Source organism: Heterodontus francisci, chromosome 7, assembly GCF_036365525.1.
Source record: "Heterodontus francisci isolate sHetFra1 chromosome 7, sHetFra1.hap1, whole genome shotgun sequence".
NCBI lineage: Eukaryota > Metazoa > Chordata > Chondrichthyes > Heterodontiformes > Heterodontidae > Heterodontus > Heterodontus francisci.
The window spans coordinates 109452671-109472937 of record NC_090377.1 but is presented as its reverse complement, the minus strand read 5'-3'; the positions used below and the strand labels follow the sequence as shown (position 1 = coordinate 109472937).

Here is a 20267-nt window from a genome sequence, read left to right as displayed (position 1 = left end):
ATCCACACTCTTCCATTGAATGTAGACGCCCATTTCTTGTTTCTCCTCCCAAAAAATGTATTCCATGATACTTCTCTAAATTAAATTGCAGCTACCACCTATCCGTGCATTCCACTAATCTGTCTACTTCCCCCTACAGTTTTTTTCAGTCCTTTCTTTGCCAAGCCTCTTATTTTTGCGTCAACGGGTTTTGATTTTGTGCTCTCTTTGCTAAAGCCCAAATCATCTAAATATATGAAGAACAAAAGTGGATTTAGCACCAACTCTTGCCATATACTTTTCTAAACCAAGTAACGCCCATTAACCTCAATTCTGTTTCTAGTCCATCAACCAACTTTATATCCCTAGCCATATGACATAGCTTGTTGCATTGGCTGACTTCCAGTACACCAGCACAATTTACAGACAAGTAAGATTGGAACATTATATCAAAGCCTGTGCTGTTTCCTGTGTAACTTCCCTCAACAGCTCAGGCTGCCTACAATCAAGGCCCTTTGGCTTCTGCTCACTTTTCAGAACCAATTCCTTTTCTAAAGTTATCTCTACCATATCTGCCTCATACACACATATTGAACTTTCCACATTATATATTAAAACTGATGCAAAATAGTTATTTAATAACATCTCTGCCATGCCTTCATCCTCCACAACTAAATTCTCCACTCCATGACTGGGTAGTTCTAACCCTTGTTTATCTATTATTTTACTTTGCATATGTTCATGAAAACACTCATAATTTCCTTTTATTTATTTGATAAGATTTTTCATAGTCCTTTCTAATCTCTCTCTACCTTGATTGCCACACTTAGTATATTCTTTGTGATTTCCTTTGTCCCAGTATTATCGCATGCCTCTCTCTTATGTTTCAGTGCAGTTTTAACCTCTCTATTTATCCATGGACTCTATTCTTTGTATTCTTTTTGCCTTACAGTCATATACTGCTGGTGGGAGTAGTTTATCAGTAGTTATACCGTTAGAGCATAAAACAAGAAATTATTGGAGTTTGTAGCAAAGGAAATGTAATAATTGTGGGGAACTTTAATCTTATAGTCTGGACCAATCAAATTGGCAAAGGTGGTCTGGAAGATGAGTTTGTGGAATGCTTTTGTGACAGTTTCCTGGAGCAAAATGTTGTGGAACCAACTCGGGATAAAGCTATTTTAGATCGAGCATTGCGCAATGAGGCAGGGCTTATTAGTAATATAGCAAAAGATCCACTGGCAAAAATTGATCATAATACAATTGAATTCCACTTAAAGTTTGAAAACGACATACTCCTATCACAAACAAGAATCTTCAATTTAAAAAAAGCCAATTAACGTAAGTATGAGGGGAGAGCTGGCTAAGGTTTATTGGGTAAATAGACTAAAATATATGGCGGTAAACAAATAGTGGGAAACATTTAAAGAAACAGTTCAAAATGTTCAATAAAAATGCATTCCATTGAAAAACAATAACTCAGCGAGAAAGATCCATTCGTGGTTTACTAAGGAGGTTAAGGATAGTATTAGATTAAAAGAAGAGCTTATAATGTTGCAAAGAATAGTAAGTCTGACGATTGGGAGTGTTTTAGCAAAGGGCCACCAAAAAATTGATAAGGCAAAATATAGAATGAGAGTAAACTAGCCAGGAATATAAAAACGGATTGTAAGAGCTTTTACAAGCATATAAAAACGAAGAGAATAGCTAAAGTAAACATTGGTCCTTTAGAAGCAGAGACAGGAAAAATTATCATGGGGAATGAGGAAATGGCAGAGACATTGAACAAATATTTTGTGTCTGTCTTCATTGCAGAAGACACAGGTTACATACCAGAAATAGAGGGTAACCTAGGGGTGAATAAGAGTGAGAAACTTAAGGTAATTAATTATCAGAAGAGAAAAGGTATTGGAGAAACTCAAGGGACTAAAATTCAACAAATCCCCAGGAGCTGATGCCCACATCATAAGGTTCTAAAAGAGATAGCTGCAGATATAGTGGGTACGCCGGCTATGATTTTCCAAAATTCCTTGGATTCTGGAATGGTCTCAACAGATTGGGAGTTAGTAAATGTAACATTGCTATTGAAGAAAGGAGAGAAAACAAGGAATTACAGGCCAGATAGCCTGACATCAGTCATCGGGAAAGTGTTGGAATCTATTATTAAGGAAGTCTTAACAATGCACTTAGAAAAGTGCAGTATGATTAGAACAAGTCAACATGGTTTTACGAAAGGGACATCTTATTTGACAAATTTATTAGTGTTTTTTGGGCATGTAACTAGTAGTCTAGATAAAAGAGAACCAATAGATGTGGTATACCTGGATTTCAAAAAGGCATTAGATAAGGTGCCACACAAAAGGTTAATACACAAGATAAGGACTCCTGGAGTTGAGGGTGATATATTAACATGGATAGAGGATTCGTTAACAAACAGGAAGCAGAGAATAGGGAGAAATGAGGCATTTTCAAGTTGGCAGGCTGTGATGAGTAGAGAGCTGAAACAATCAGTGCTGGGGCTGTTATGATGGTGTATTTGTCAACATGATGAATATAATCATTTAAACATATATTTATGCTAATATTTATGTCATCACAGGAAGTGAGGCAATATCATGTTCAGTTCTGTCTTGTACAGTCAGTTAGCATGTGGAAGCTAAAGCAACAAGTCTCCATTAAAGCTCTGTTTTCAGCCTCTGGGCCTGCCCTTCAGCTTCGTTTGTATTAATCTAGAAAGAGATAATGCAATATGGTGGCAATGGTGGGATCTGACAAGTGGTGTTCGTTGTATTATCTCTTTCTCAATTGATAGTGACCTTTTGAGAAAGATAGCTGCTGAGATATGGAAAGTGTTCAAAGACTTCTAATGTCTCCCCATCAATAACAATAGCTGGAGATGTAGGTGCTTGTCTAATGAAGGGCTGGTGGAAGATTTCGGTCTTGCTGGTGTTGAGTGAGAGACCAACCCTTTTGTATGTGGAGTTGAAGAGGTTGAGGGTGGTCTGAATGTCACTTGCAGTGTGGGCCACAACTGCACAATCGTTGGCATATTGTAAGCCGTGAATGTGCTGGAGAGTCACTTCAGTCTTGGCTCTCAGCCTGTTAAGGTTGAGAACCTTGCGGTCAAGTCGAAACTCAATCATGACCCCTTGTGGAAGTTGGTCACGAATGCGTTCCTGACCAGGCTGTATATGAGTAAGCAACCTTATGCGATACAAGAAATTTGACAACTATAACACTATTTAAATAAAACATTCAACTGTAAAAACAATATTTGGAATACTCCACTTCAAGGTGTTGTCTACATTTGAAACCATATTCGTCATTGGCAGACTCGACCAGACCTTGTGACAACAACATGTGGGTGTGTTCTCGAACCGTCCTTACTCTCCTCCTGAAGATTGTGTTTGGGAGGATTGTCCTCAGTTGTCATGGTTGCTTGTTGTCCGTTCGTCTGCTAAATGCACACTGGTACGCATAGGCGATGCTGATTGGTCGCCTTGTGCGAGGCTAGCAGAGAGTCCCCTGAGGTGAGATCGATTCCTTCATAGTACCGCACCATTTGGTGTTGTCACCTCATATGAACATGGTTCTTTGCACACATTGGACACCTCTGCTGAAATCCACGTCTGTTCTTGCGGGTGTAGGACCTTCTGGTTAACGTATAGTGGTGGTAATTTTGCACCGCATGCCCATCATGTGCCTCTTTCACCTTATCTTGTTTCTGTCGTAACCGGTCTGTGATCAAGAACGACTTGATGAGATGATAACTTGGTAGTGTAGTTCTCACCGATTGGCCGAACAGAATCTCAGCAGGTGATGGCAATTGGAGTCTAATGGCATTGCACGAAGATGCACCAATGCAACCTGGATATCTTGTTTGGTTTCCAAACACTTTTTGATCATCTGTTTTGACTATATATTCAGCCATCCTATTCGAACGAGTATCGGGGTGATGATGTGACATAGTTGATGAACAGTCGTTCACACGTGCTGAAACGGTTTTCCCATGAGTGGTCTGTTGTTGGATACCACTTCTACCAGGGCACCAAAAAAACTAAAAATGGCACTAACTGTTGGCCGCTGCTGTACGCTGTGTGGCAAAACTTTTGCACAACAGGAAATTTGATAGTCAGTCACCAGCAGATAGTCTTCTATGCTCACAGAGCACAAATCTGTTGCTATCTTCTTCCATGGTGATGACAGTCTGTCATGCATTTGGAGAGGCTCGTTATGTTGACTAGCTTGGTGTTCCTGTCATGCTTCACAAGATCTCACCATCTGGTCAATGTCCTTGCTGGTGCTGGGCCAGAATACTGTCTTGCGAGTAAATCGTCTCATCCTCCCTATTCTCATGCGTCTTTGGTGGAGCTGTCCAAGTATGTCAGACTGAAGTGTTGCCGGAATGAGTACTTGGCGTCCTTTGAATAGTACTCCATTGGATGTACCGATTTTATCCTGATATGACTGATGCATTCTCAGATCCGTAGGGATCTCCTGAATGGTCGTGGGCCAACCCTCTAGAACGATCTGCCACAGAGCTCAAAGTATGTGTTGTGGGATAACCTTAAGAGGAGTCACTTTAAGTGTGGACCACCTTAACAGCTGTAAGTGATGCCGCATCACACATGACCAGTTAGTTGTGGGTGGAGCCCAACAGAGTGAGGTGTATATCGGTGTGCTCGTGCAGTAACTGTTTGTGTGTGTGTGTATATATATGTGTTCCAGTTAAGTTATAATAAAACCCACATTTTCTTTGGATGTTACTTGTGGTTCTGTGAATCTTACAATGGTTCACATACCAAAAGGAAAAGTAGTATTTCAGGGTGACAACATTTGGGATATATTTTTTCTGAAGACCGCCAAATATTACATTGTGGCACGGTTTGATTATTTTTTCTTAAGAACACCCCAAATGAGAACAAAGAACAGCAGGCTGCCTACCTGGAGTGGCTGAAGATCCGGCAGGAGAGCAGTCAGCAGGAGACCCCACAACGCTGCAGTGAGCTAGGCTACAGACAGGACCCCAAGAGTTGTTGAAAGTCAGACTACAACAGGCAATCTGCCAGGAGATCCTTTGACATCCCTTTGACGTTCAGTGGCATGACCATCGCTAAATCCCCTGCTATCAACATCCTGCGGGGGGGGAGGTCACCATTGACCAGAAACTGAACTGGACCAGCCACATAAATGCTGTCACTACAAGAGCAGGTCAGAGGCTGGGAATTCTGCGGCGGGTAACTCAGCTCCTGACTCCCCAATGCCTGTCCATCATCTACTAGGCACAAGTCAGGAGTGTGATGGAATACTCTCCACTTGCCTGGATGAGTGCAGTTCCAACAACACTCAAGAAGCTCAACACCATTCAGGCCAAAGCAGCCCGCTTGATTGGCACCCCATCAACCACCTTCAATATTCACTCCCTCCATCACCGATGCACAGTGGCAGCAGTGTGTACCATCTCCAAGATGCACTGCAGCAACTCACAAAGGCTCCTTCGACAGCACCTTTCAAATCTGCGACCTCTACCAACTAGAAGGACAAGGGCAGCAGATGCATGGGAACACCATCACATGCAAGTTCCCCTCCAAGCCACACATCATCCTGACCTGGAGCTATATCACCGTTCCTTCACTGTCGTTGGATCAAAATCCTGGAACTCCCTTCCTAATGGCACTGTTGGTGTACTTACACCCCAAGGACTGCACCAGTTCAAGAAAGCAGCTCACTACCACCTTCTCGAGGGCAATCAGGGATGGGTAATAAATGCTGGCCTCGCCAGCGATTGCCACACCCCTCGAACAAATAAAAAAAAGAGATCAGAGCTTTCACCTAATCTGGCAGTTGGTCAAAAAATATGAAAAGCAGTATCTAGAGCCATTACTGTTTTACTTTTCTTTTTTGCTTTCTGGACAGGGCTTAAACTGAAAAGAGTGGTAAGAACTCAACAGTGCCACTGGAGGTCCAGCACACGGTAAAAGGCTGGTTGTGGCAGCTTGCAGTACTGCAGGCTGCAGCTCTTTTTTTTAAAAAAAAAAGCTCTGAGTTTTAAAAAAAATCAAACGTCTGTGTAAAGGAGAGGCAGTGGCATACTGGTATTGTCACTGGACTAGTAACCCAGAGACCCAGGTATTGCTCTGGGGACATGGGTTCGAATCCCACCACAGCAGAAGGTGAAATTTGAATTCAATTAATAAATCTGGAATTTAAAGTTAGTCTAATGATGGAATTTAAAGCTAGTCTAATGATGGCCATGAAACCATTGTCGATTGTTGTAAAAACCCATCTGGTTCATTAATGTCCTTTAGGGAAGGAAATCTGCTGTCCTTACCTGGTTTGGCCTACATGTGACTCCAGATCCACAGCAATGTGGTTGACTCTTACATGCCCTTGAAATGGCCGAGCAAGCCACTCAGTTCAAGGGCAATTAGAGATGGGCAATAAATGCTGGCCTGGCCTGCGATGCCCACATCCCATGAAATAATTTTAAAAAAACAAAGAGCTGATCTCTTAGTTTAAAAAGAACCAAGCTGTGTAAACAACAAAAACTGTAGTCTTTCACTCTTAAGAGGCAGGGCTGCAAAAAAAAGAAAATGTCTTACAAAGGGAACAACAAGAAGTGTGCCTGTGGAAAAAAAAACCTGTAATAAGTCCGTATTTATAAAAAAGCAGGATCATAAAGACAATGGCTTTCAGATATCCAGTTATAGATTGTAAGGCGTTAGACGCAGGGTCTGAATTTGAACTGCTTCGACAGCGAGTGGAACTGTTTTTCCTGGGTTAGGAAGTGAGTAAACCAGAGAGACAAGCTATCAAGATTAAGATTGCACTGGGCAACGAGGGTTTGCAATGGACAAATACATCAGGATTGTCAGCTGAGGATCAGAAGGACCCTAGCAAGCTATGGGCATTCCTGAAGCAGCAACTCAAGGTGGCAGATAAATTTCCACATACATTGGCTTGAGCTTATGACCACTGGCAAAGTCAAAGATGAGTCCATTGACCAGTTTGTTGCAAGGTACTGAGACAAAGCTCCATATTATGATGTCGCAGTATCGAATTGTCGGTACGGGTTATAGAGCTCGAAATTGCATCAACCTCAATAGATGTCTTTCAAAAAGACCTGCTTGAAAAGAAGAAAGGGCACACCATAGATGCACTACTTAATGATGGAAGGAAATTTGAAGCCATCATGGCTGGGCACCAACAATTACAAGCGTTGGAGATAGTTACGACATTGGTATGGTAACCAAGACTCAGAAGTCAAATAGGCCTTGTGGCAAATGTGGCCTGACTCACCCAATTTCCAGTTGTCTGGCTTAACCGGACCAGTGCAAAGCTTGTGGCATGCAAGGACATTGGGCAAGGCAGTGCAGAAGGCTGAGCTCAGATACCGCACACAGGAATAGTGGCAGATCACAGGCAGACAGAACATCTGCAGGACAGGATGGCAAGCACAACTAAAGGTATGCCAAGACACAACAAAAGCCTAAGCAGGTACTTCAGCTTAGCAGAGAGACAGATTGCCGAGAGGATGTGAATGAAGAATGCACTCGCGTGAACAGCAAGCAAACATTTCATCTAGTTAGTTTGGATCAGCATGTCACTGCTATTGCGCAGTCTAAGATGTTCACCATAATCGGAATTATATGTCCACAGAAGAGTGGCAAGCATGAACTCAGAGTGAAAATCGACACTGGAGCAAGCGCAAATATTCTGTCCATCCGTATACAGAAGGACACGTACTTAAAGAAATAGGAATCTGTGGTGCAACTCACCACAGCTAGGCTGACTGCCTACAATGGTTCTGCAATCAAGTTCATTGGAATGATAACCTTGCAGTGCAGTTATGGAGCTCCAAATGGCTAGCACAAATATTTAATATTGTAGACACAACTGGACCAGCTGTCGCAGGACTTCCAGTATGTCAAGGTTTATAAATCGTCATAATATATGGTCAGCATCGTACAGAAAGGTACGGAAGGTTGCAACACAGAGTTGAATTGGTTAGAGACCTGAAACTGCTTTACCCAAGCAGGTTTGATGCAATTGTCGATTTTAAGTCTGATGCCATTTTGTACATGAGGGAGGATGCAGTTCCTACAATCGACACACCAAGGAAGTACAACATGTACATTCAAGAGAAGTTTAAAGTGAAGCTGGGTGCGATGGAGTGCAATGGAGTCATCTGCCAAATGCACCAGCATTCCAATTAGTGCAGCTCTGTTACCTGCATGCTGATGAAAAACAGCAATCTCAGGATTTGCTTAGACCTGTGACAACTGAATTTAGCCTGCATAAAATCGCAACTTGGAGAAGCTGAATCCTGAATTTATTGGTGCTAAGTATTTTTCAAAGATCGACACGAAACAGGGCTACTGGTCCGTCCACTTAACCAAGAAGTCCCAGCTGCTCACAACTTTTTGAATGCCATTCGGGAAATACTGTTTTAGAAGGTTACCGTTTGGTCTGTGCGTCAGCCAGGACATTTTCCAACAACACATGGACAGGATAACGAATGATTTCCTGGCCTGTATCAGTATAGCTGATGATATTGCGGTGATGGGCAGCAGATCAAGGTAGAGCATGACCGAAACCTGCATTTGCTCATGCTGACTTTTTGTAGTGAGAGCCTTGTGTTCAATCGCAAGAAGTGCCAGGTCAACGTTGGGCACTGTTAGGTCAGATGAGGAGGGGTCGAAGGGCTCCCCACTTTTCCCTCTCCTTGTTTGATCACAACAGGTTTACTTCTTTCTTAAAGTGGATGTACTGGCCAGTCAGTAGGTGTTTGGTTCTTGCTATGATCATGGCAAATAAGTAATCAGTCGGACAGTTTTTCATGAGTTTAACAAAGAAAGAGGTTAACTTTATTGTACCTAAACTGAACTAATTAAAATAATAAACTGCACACCATCTTTCACACGCACACACAGACCAGAGGTTCATACACACACAAATAACTTAGAGTGGGGAAAGGTAGGTTGGTCAAGTTAGAGTCCATAGGAAAAAAAGGTATACCGTCTGTGGAGTTTGGTGATTTGCCTGGCTTCTAGCTGAATTTGGTGGTCCTGAAGCTTTTACTTTGAAGAGATAGATGATCGATTCGGTGAGGTTCTTGGAGACAGTGATGTGGATGATTTCCTCCAAAGGATTTTCTAATTGTAGTCAGAGTATGCAAAGGTAGTCAGTCAACAGGCAGGATTTGAAGCTTCTCCAGTGGTGTCGGCATTGACTTGATGTCTTCGATTTTCTGAGAATCTGTGTGGATACCTGAGCCTGAGGAAATGGCACTGAAAAAATTTATGGGATCTGTCACAATGGAGCACTTTTTGCTGTTGAAAACCAAGCCTTCACATCTAGCGGTCTCCATTGATAAGTGCAGATTCTGCCATGCTCTTCTTCCGTTCGTCCTACTATGGCGCTGTCATCTGCAACACACACACAGCCTGGGACTTGTTCCAATATTTGGCCCTGTTGAAAAATATCCAGGCTGACCAACAGCCTAAATGGTAAACGGAGGAAACAGTACCTACTAAAGGGAGTTCTGATTATAATTAGCTCTTGCGACTCTCTTGAGAAGTGTATGGACCAGTATCCATTTTTTGCGTCTAATTTGGAAACGTGTTTTGCTCCACAGAACATTGGGTTTAACTCTTCTAGCATTGGTATCTTATGAGGACATCTCTTTAAGGCTTTGTTTAGCCTCCTTGGATCGTCCATCATGATTGCAGTAGTGATGGAACTGCACCAATCCGTGTGATGTTGCAGTCATCAAATGATGCCTTGTTTCCATTCCATCCAGTTCCATTCTCAACTTTTCTCAAATGTGCACGTTGCATTTTGCGTCAGGTTGATTGACAGTATTGCACCTTCTTTAAGGTGTAGGACTGCGTCCCCATGGAAATTCCCTACCTTGTCAAACTGGTCCGGTTACACGCTCTGGAGGTCTTGTACCAATCCAGTGGGTGCGCACCTATTTTCATTGTTGTAGTCTTCTGACTGGGTCTAGTTTGCTCAAGGATGGTGACCATGTTAAGTCCTTTGCACAAAGGCAGCCCTGAGTAAACCATGTTGACTCTTTATACCTACATTCCAGGTCTAGGGAACCTAGGTACTTTATTGTTGAGCCATTGTATGAAGAGAGTGTATCTAAGTTTACCAACGATACAAAGCTAGGTGGGAATGCAAGCTGTGAGGAGGAGATATAGAGGCTACAAAGAGATCTAGACAGGTTAAGTGAATGGGCAACAAGGTGGCAGATGGGGTAAGAAGTGTGAGGTTATTCATTTTGGTTGTAAGAATAAAAAAGAATATTTCGAAAGGCGTGAAACTTTTAAATGTTGATCTTCAGAGAGACTTGTGTGTGCTTGTACAAGAAACACAAAAAATTAGCATGCAAACAATTAAGAAGGCAAATTGCATGTTGACCTTTATTGCAAGGGGTTTGGAGTGCAAGAAAAAAGAAATGTTGCTACAATTATATGGGGCTTTGGTGAGATCACACTTGGAATACTCTGTGCAATTTTGGTCTCCATATTTAAGGAAGAATAAACTTGCCTTGGAGGCAGTACAGCGAAGGGTCACTAGATTGGTTCCTGGGATGAGAAAGGTGTCCTATGATGAGAGGCTGAGTAAGTTGGATCTATATTCTTTGAGTTTAGAAGATTAAGTGGTGATCTCATTGAAACTTAAAGATTCTGAAGGGGCTTGACAGGGGAGATACTGAGACGTTGTTTCTCCGGCTGGGGATTCTAGAACAAGGGGGCACCATTTCAGGATTGGGGCCTATCATTTCGGACTGAGATGAGAAATTTCTTCCTCAAGGACTGTGGATCTTTGGAATTCTGTAGTCCAGAGGGTTGTGGATGCACCATCGTTGAATATATTCAGGACTGAGATAGACAGATTTTTGATCTTTCGGAATCAAGGGATATGGGGAGCGGGCAGGAAAATGGAGTTGAAGCCCAACACCAGCCATCATTTAAAATTAACATTAGTATAGAATATCTTTCTATTATCTACTCATTTGAGACCATCCTAAATGTTTAAGTCCTAATTTGGTGCATCTGGCAGGTGCAACATATTTACACAATAAAATAGTTAAAAATGAGAAACCATTTCTCAGGCTTAGAAATGCATTTGTTGACTGGCTTCCAAAAAATTAATTCTGGATTATTGACTTTTAGTGACAAGAAACACTTCTGTTTTAATTCCTCCCATCTTTCTCTTCTCTCCCCAAATACGATACTTTACAAACAAACAAATGTTATATTGTATATGTGATATCAATATTTAATTGAGCTCATAAAATACATTATTTTTTGACATGCTCTACCCTGGTGCTTAAGTCGTGTGACTTTGGCATTGTTACAAATGTTTAACCTGCACTCGATATTAACTTGGGTTCAGTGTCACTAGTCTCTCTTGGGAGTGAACACTTACGATAAGGGATCTACTTTTTATTGTCCAATATTTAATGATACAATAGGAATAATGACTTCACTTGTTTGAACTGAGTACTGTAATCTTGCACATGCACCCATACGTGTTTCCCTATCTTTTGAAGGCAGGCTGATGAACAGAGTTCATGAGTTTTACCATTGTAAACCAGCAAGCTGATTTACTGTACGCATAATACGTGAAGTGACTTTTCTAACTCTCCATATGACATAAAAACTAATAAACATAGCTCATTAGATATAATTTTCTGACTAGTAATTTCTCTGAAACTGGTCAGCACTGAACTTAAAAGAGTTCTTAGTCTCTGCATCTGACTTCTGTTCCAGATTTCTTCTGACTGTCGCCTTGTTCTAGCTAGGCTGGAGGCAAAGACTTAGACAGTGATTTTAACTGCTCCTACCTGGTGGAAACCAGGCTTGGGGATGTGGGGGGTGCGGGGTAGGTGGTGGCGGTTGGTACAGTTAAAATAAGACTAGGCACTTACTTGCTCTGTTCCCGCTGTATCCCGATATTAACCTGCTCTTCTGAACAGGGTACCTGCAGTAAGTGGTAAAAATATGTAGATGGTGTCTAATGATGTTATTAGGACCCACTCTGCAACTTGAACCTGATATCTGAGTGAGGGAGTGTAGTTGGCTTCCCTTTCAGAGAAAACTGTTCGGAGCGCAATCCTGGGGCAGCAGAGACCCGGAGGTAAGTTGAGAAGTTTTATTTTGTTATTTCTTGTGGGGCAGGAGTGTACCTCCATGCCTCAAAAGAAACTTTTGGCCTTGCTTGTGCTAGGCTATCCAACTCCTTGACATTAACAGTACCTCCACCCCATCCCCCCATGCCACTCAATTGACCCACCTCTGATTGTTGAGGGACCATTCACACAGCTCCCTGGCTGCAGCCTCCTGCCACCATATGCACACTCCCACCCACTGGCCAGGTAGTCAATCCAACCTGGTGCCAGGTAGGACTCTGTAGAGATTTATTCAGATGAAGCTCTACCATGATCTCTGAGCCTCCCTACAGTTGCGGTTTCTGTGCCTAGGTATTGGGCAGTTGGGCTGTTAACTAAATTAGTTACCCTGGCAACTGAGCTCCCATACTTGCCTTAGATGAATGAAGCCATTCCAACAAATGATGTGTGAACGGTTCTTCTAAGAACTCCTTTTTCAAGGAAACAACTGCTCTTTTCAGAGCAAATTCGTTTGAATAGTGCTAGTGTGCTTCCATTGTTTTTAGTTGACTTGGTGTGCAGGAAATATAATTTCTCCAGCTGGTTCCTCTGCATCGATTTCATGCACTCAAAACATTGCGCTGGTTTTTTCTGGCATAGTTCATCCAAAATTAGTGTAATCAGTGCAAAAGATTGTAAAATTTTAAGCTCAATTTGCATTCAGCATAAGTCGTTTCCATCTTTGGCGTAGGTTTTAAAAACATCATGCTGGAAACGGACCCTGCCCATAAAAACGGGCACAACCTCATGGTGAATTAATCATCAATGGGAGTTTCCACTAATTGCCTCTTGTTTGCAGGCCTTCAGGGAGGCTTTAAAAATTCAGCTGATTCTTTTGGGTGCAGGGATACTAAATGGGGCATTTTAAAAGCTTTTCAATTACTTTGTTTCTGTTTTAACTTACTAAGAAACTTACTAATAACTGATGACAATATAAATAGAGTCTCATATTTTTAAAAAATGAATTTCACTAATTTAAAATTGGGATTGAAATGCTTATTTTTTTTTGAGATAAACCCATTTTCCTCTGTTTTAATAAAATATCACCAAGTTACCATTTTAATTATATGAAAATTTTTTTAAAGCATATTTTTAAAAAAATTAATAAGCTGCCTGCTTGCACTGGTTTATGGCAGATTTTGCATTTGGTAATATGCAAATGAGTTTGAACAGAAATCTTCGGGTTGCGGGGTAGGGTGGTGAGGAAAAACACTTCTCAAAATGGATTCAGGAATTGGCAATTGAATCCAAAGTGTAAACTCTACACCTGCAGGTAATATGGATTTAACTCATGTGCCAAGTTCAGCTTCATAGACTCATTCATAGTCAGATGAGGTTATCAGGCCAGTCACAAATCATTGTCATGTAATTTATTTTTGGGATACAGATAAAGCATTTTTTTTTAATAAACACTTTCAGAGTCAGGGAATAATCTACATTGTGTGCTTGCATCGATGACTGGACATATTGTCGTTGCAAATCTTTTGGCATATACTTTGGGATGGCACAAGATACAGTGCAGGATTTTTGAGCATCTTTGATGAAAAGAACTTTATTGAACTGGCTTGAGAAGTATACCGCAGGCACTACATAATGACCTTTCTGGAAAATACAAGTTCCAGTCATATGCTGCTGTTTAGGAAGTTGTAGTGATCATATGTTTTCCTTATCTTTGTATTGTAAACACCCCTATATTAACATTTCTCTTCCTGTTGGTAACTTCCTTCTTCTCACTATTAGGAGGAAATTTTCAATTATGTCCACAATATGTTGTCCATACCTGGCTACAGCACTGAAGAGAAGGAGTCTGTGTGGAATAAAACCATGGAACACTTCAAGGTAGTCTTCTCAAACGATTTTAAATGATTTGAATGAGCTGATGTAGAGAAAAAAGCAACAAACCAACAGAGATTGCACAACTTTTGCGAACTAAACAAAAACACCCAGTGTACATTTTGCTGACCAGTATACATGGCGCACCAAGCTATTTTTGGCTGCCATAAATAAATTTTACATTCTGCTGAATTTGGTACCGTTACCACCATCTTTCACCGGTTTTACATCAGTATGAAACCATTAGTGAAGTAACTGCTGTAAAGCTATAGAACATCCATAGTGGCTTGTTTTGCAACAGAAATGTTAGTATGAACTAGCAATGCTACAAGGTCCCTGTACTTCAGTGAGGTTACATAGGAGGATTATTTCTTGTAAAAAAATAAGCAGTGCTTCTGCTTCCATTACCAGAAACATTTTTGGCTATATGTTGATGATGAAAAGAGTAGCTGCATGGGCCATAGCTTGGCCTGATGCTGCAGTGAACTACTACTTATCCATCATGTGGATCCAATTCATGAAGCAAAAAAAAATGAAAAGAATGTTAGATGTAGAATTTTATTTGAATGAATGCATGGAATTGCATTATGCTTTATTTCCGTTGTAGCACTGTGTTTATTAGTGGAACTGTGCATATCTAACTTTAATTTATGGCGGCACATGCTCTAGCATGAGCCAAATCAACTTGATATTGTACTACCTTATTGATGCTCAGAACCATATTTGGAATTCAGGAACCTACAATAATAGTGAGGTTTGTGTGTTTTAGGTTGTCCAAATTAGTGGTCAATTCTATCATGACATTTTCTTTGTTTCTGAGACTGAATTAGCACCTGTTTGTTACTTGACGCGGTATAGAAAGAGCCATCTTGTCATTGGCAAAGTATTTTGCCTCCAGCTAATACAATGGTAATACTACAAACACAGGGCTGCAATGGTGGCCCGCCAGTATGGGCTGCCTGCCATTATGGGCTGCACGCCAAATCACGTGGAGGGGGCGGGCTGTCCGTCCCCGGCAATGGCATCAGCTGCCTGTGCTCAAAGGGCTGTTAACCCTACTGGTAAATTTTAATATTTAAATAAATAATGAATGAAAGAAAATAAATACATTTATTTTGCCCCTCTCCCACCCCCCAATATTAATTAAATTAGTTATTTGCCCTTTTCCCCCAAAACATTTCAGTGCTGGATCTCTAAATAAAATAAAATAAATTTAAAAAAATAAAACACAACTTCACAATCTGAACTCTCTCCGCCACCCCCCCCCCCCCCCCCCCCCCCACCAAACTGTAACCTTTCCAACCATCCCCTACACCCATGGCATTCATTTGACCCTGTTACCTCCTCCCCGCCCCCCCCCCCCCCCCCCCACTGCACTGATAAACTTACCTCCTCGCACCTCCCCACCAGTATTGTGCCTCATTTCCCCGGATGGGGATCCAAAGGCGCAGCAGTGCCGGTTGCCAGGATGAAGATCGCGGTGGCACTTCAGGAAGTGATGGGAAATATCGGGACGAGCCCTGCTGGCATTGAGATCCATGACGGGCCTCATCCGGGGCGCTCTTCATGCCCTCCTCAGCAAAGGAACCCGACGTTGAGGCCTCTATAAAATCCAGCCCACAGTATTTGTTCCATTGTCATATTATCACATGCTGCTGCCACTTTGCTAAGATACCATGTTCTATCAAGCATATGCTAAAGAGATTAGCAATTGAATTTGTTTTTCCAAATACACTTTTTATTAAATTTCAGGACTTGGTGTCTATCAATCCTTCGAAAGCAGCTGAACTGTTAGCAGTGCATTTCTCTAAAGAGCTCCGATTGATCGTGGACCAGTTAGAGGTAATCTAATGTTCGAAAGCGATTGTTCTGTTTTTCTGTATAAGGTGTCCTTTCATAAATTTGGCTTCTTTAGTCAGAACCTGGGAGAATCACGAATGCCAGTCTAGAAATTAACAAAAGCTTCAAAAAATCTGACACAGCTCTCTTAGAAAGCTGACAAATTTAAATGTCTGAAGGAGAAATCAAGGCACAAAACTGATTCATGAATTTCTCGGGAGTTTCAAGTCAAATTGCCTTAGGGAAAAAAGAGTTCTTGCAATAAAAGTTACTCATTATAGTTAATTTTAGGAACCTGTATACTTCATCTTCCCTGACCAAAGCACTGCTCCCAGTTACTAACTTCCACCTCCTGCTTTTCCATCTTCCCCTTTATCCCCTTTCTTCCTTTTACCCTCTTTCTTCCTTTTCTCCCCTTTCTCCCTTTTCCCCCCTCCCCTGCCATCCACTATTATCTCCTCTTCCTGTACAATACCCCCACCATCCCTGCCTTGCATTCAGCTCCACTCCTTCTCATCATGAATTCTGCACCGCTTCCCTCCTCTTGTTATGCATTCTACCATGTCTTGTACTTTAGAATTGCAGGTTCGAAGCAGTCTAGAAACAGACATTTTTATAAAGCACTCACCTGTTGTGACCTAAAAATTCAGTTCCAGTGATCAAGCTTTTTAACAACTATCGGGACTTGCTTTATCATGTTTTGAAGAGCATTATCATACTGGTTTGTACAGTCTCTATTTGTGACACTTTTGCCAATATTTGTTTTCCTGCAAGAAACAAGTGAATGCAAGCCTTTAAAATTCTGAAAGGAGTGAAGAACATCGTTATAAGCAAGTTACTTAGTCTGCACTGAGCAAAACTAGAGGGTGCAAGTGTAGTATTAATGAGCTTCAAGTGAGATTTGAGATATGAAGGAAATATTTTTCCCCTCAGAGTTGTGTGTGTGTGGAATAAATTCACAGTTAATGCTGTGCCAATGAACACTTCAACAAAAAAGGTGGATGAATTGTTGTTTAGCAATAACGTTTAAGGATTATAAGGAATAGCACAGATAGAGTGGCACTTTCAGCTTTCACAGGAAAACAAAGTAATTGAGGGTTGCAAACATCCTGGAATCCTCTGTAATTAGATAAAGGGGCATTTCTTAATCAGTAGCAGTGAACCAACCAGTGGCCATGAACATGATGGTTCCTGAGCTTCTAGTTCCATAGAGCTGCCATGCTGAAGATATATTAGATAGATTCTCGGAGTTTGCTCTGTTTACCTTTGGGGCAGAGAGAGAAATTTTGCATGACCTTTCTTCAGGAAATGAAATGACATGAGCCATGACCCACTGGATTCTACAAAGTTTGTGGAAGAAAATGCCTTGGTTGGCTAAATGGGCTTTTTAGGTGCACAATGACTCCTATTTATACAAATGAAGGACTTTATTAAAAGAAAAGCATGAATTCCTCTAATTTAATTTCTATTTTTCTGTAATATATTCATTTATTTATCTTCTAAATGCAACTGAAGAGCCTGCTATCTAAATGTCAGGAAAATAATTGCTTGAACTTTATTTGCTTCTGGAAATAGTAGAATATCTGCAAATTCATGCAACTGTTTATTCCATTTGATAGCCAAACATTCCACAGCTATATTAATAAACACCATCTGTTCCCCAGTTTCTACACTGTTATGAAATGATTCAATTATGTGCTGAGGTTGAAAGCATAAGGAAAGATATTGGATTACTGGTCCTTTGTACATGTTTAACTTCCTATTTTTATCAGTTTGATCTTCCGATTGCTACTTTCTTATCTGGTTTTGCTGCTAGATTAAGAAAGGTGTGGGAGAAGGCATGACTCTGACTTTCTCTGGGGCAGTGTTTGGCATTGTACAATCAGATGCTGTGATGGGAGAGTTAATATGTCAGAGGTACGGACTTCGATGTGCAAAATGGCCTTTTGTTAGTGACTTCTGTTAGTTTTCCCTCTTGATTTGCTTGTGGTGATTAATCAAAGAATGAGATATTCTGCACTTCAAGCAGGTCATCTGAGGTTAATAGCAGATGTTCAGTACTTTTCTTCTAATGGCCATTGCTTCTCCTAAAATGAACATTGAAAGGAGTCGAACTACCAAAATAGTAATTGAACACCATATTGTTTTAATATGGCTGGTGTAGCTGTTGCTGATATGAGATTGCCGTTTGTGGTTCTAAATCTCTCTCTTTCTTTGTGTTTTCTAATAGTCCACTCTGTTTTCTGGCAGTGCATGTGAGGCAGAAATAACCAATCTTTTTAAAATATGTTTTGTTGAAGAAAAATAGCCAAACCATACTAGATATAATGCTTTAGAAAGACCAAGTTGTATTACATGCATTATGACCACTGACACATTTCTTCTCATTTCATCATTTTGAGTTTGGATCTGATGTTGTCCTGTAGAGTTACATAGGGAAAAGATATTTAAAAATGATCTCCAGCATATCAATTTCTCATCCATTAACATGTTCAAAATGTCTAACAGCATGCAGGATAATGGAAAAGAGGGAAAAGGTGGTGTCGTGTTAAGAACATTTTCCTCAAATTGGTCGCTACTTGTAGAATAGAGCCTTTGTGAGAAACATTTGTTATTTTTAATCATAGTCTCTGGTTACTATTCATTTTGGCTACAGCAACAACAACAACTGCAACTTGTATTTATATTGTGCCTTTAACATAATAAAACATCCCAAGGCACTTCACAGAGGCATTATAAAACAAAACTTATGTGACACTGAGCTTGGTCAAAGAGGTAAGTTTTAAGGAGTATCATAAAGGAGGAAAGCAAGATAGAGAAGCAGAGAGGTTTAGGGCGGGAATTCCAGAGCTTAGGGCTTGGATGGCTGAATGCATGGCCACCAATGGTGGAGCGATTAAAATCGGAGATGCTCAAGAGGCCAGAATTAGACGAGTGCAGATATCTTGGAGGGTTGTAGGGCTGGAGAAGATTACAGATATAGGGAGGGGTGAGGCCATGGAGAGATCTGAAAACTAGGATGAGAATTTTAAAATCAAGATGTTGCCTGATTGGGAGGCAGTGTAGGTCAGTGAGCACAGGGGTGATGGGCGAATGGCATTTGGTGTGATGTTTAGATGCAGACGAGAGTTTTGGATGACCTCAAGCTTATGGAGGGTAGAATGTGGGAGACTGGCCGGGAGCGTGTTAGCATTATCAAGTCTGGGGGTAACAAAGGCTTGAATGAGGGTTTCAGCAACAGATGACCACGGGCAGTGTCAGGCAGTGCTGCGGAGGTGGAAATAGGCATTCTTCATGACGGTGCGGGTATGTGGTCGAAAGCTCAACTTGGGGTCAAATATGACACTGAAGTTGGGAACAGTGTGGTTTAGTCACAGACAGTTTCCAGTGAGAGGGATGGAATAGGTGGTGAGTGAGCAGAGTTTTTGGTGGGGACTGAAGACAATAGCTCTAGTCTTCCCAATACTTAATTGGAGGAAATTTCTGTTGTTTCAGTACTGGATGTCAGATAAGGAGTCTGACAATTTAAAGGCACTGGAAGGTTTGAGAGAGGTGGCGGTCAGGTGGGGCTGGGTTTCATCAGCGTACATGTGGAAACTGATGTGTTTTCAGATGATGTCGCTGAGGGGCAGCATGTAGATGAGAAATAGGAGGGGGCCAATGATAGATCCTGGGGGACACCAGAGGTAACTGTGTAGGAGTGGGAAGAGAAGCTATCGATGAAGATTCTCTGGCTACGATTAGATAAAAATTGAACCAGCTGAAAGCAGTTCCACCCAGCTGGACGACAATGGAAAGGTGTTAGAGGAGGATGGTGACTTCATCTGTGCCAAAGGCTGCAGACAGGGTGAGAAGGATGAGGAGGGAAAGCTTACCTTTGTCACAGTCACAAATTTGGGAGGCAATAACAAGTTCGAGGAAAGGGAGACTGGGGATGGGAGAGTAGTTTGCAAGGATTGAGGGATGAAGGGGTTTTTTTTTGAACAGAGGCATGATGATGGCAGATTTAAAGCAGAGAGGGACTAAACGTGAGAGGAAACTGTTAACAATGTGAGCTAAGAAGGAAGGCAGGAATGGAAGCTGGGTGTTCAGTAGTTTATTGGTTCTAGGTTCAAGAGAGCAGGAGGCGTGTCTCATGGGCAAGATGAGCTCAGAGAGGGCATGAGGGGAGTAAGGAGAGAAACTAGAGAAGGAAATAAGTTCGGGGTAAGGCAGCGTGATGCTTTAGAGGAAGTTTGGCCGGATGTGATAGTGGAAGGGAGGGAATAGACAGAGGCAGCTGATCGAATGGTCTCAATCTCGGAGACAAAGAAATCCTTGAGCTCCTGGCGCTTCTTGATGGAGGAAACGGGGAAAGGCATTTAAGAAGACAACTTGCAGGTAGAGAAAAACAACTGAGGGTCATCTTAGCGTTCCAGGATGATCTGAAATA

General features: G+C 41.5%; 1 protein-coding gene across 2 annotated transcripts in view; it reads left to right on the top strand.

The window, feature by feature from the left end:
* vps8 (VPS8 subunit of CORVET complex) overlaps positions 1-20267 on the top strand; it is a 715536-nt gene that overhangs the window by 256198 nt on the left and 439071 nt on the right. For both annotated transcript variants that reach the window (XM_068035875.1, XM_068035876.1), the window contains exons 32-33: positions 13904-14002; positions 15749-15838. In XM_068035875.1, the coding sequence (XP_067891976.1) occupies positions 13904-14002; positions 15749-15838 (189 nt within the window). The remainder of the gene's footprint in view (positions 1-13903; positions 14003-15748; positions 15839-20267) is intronic.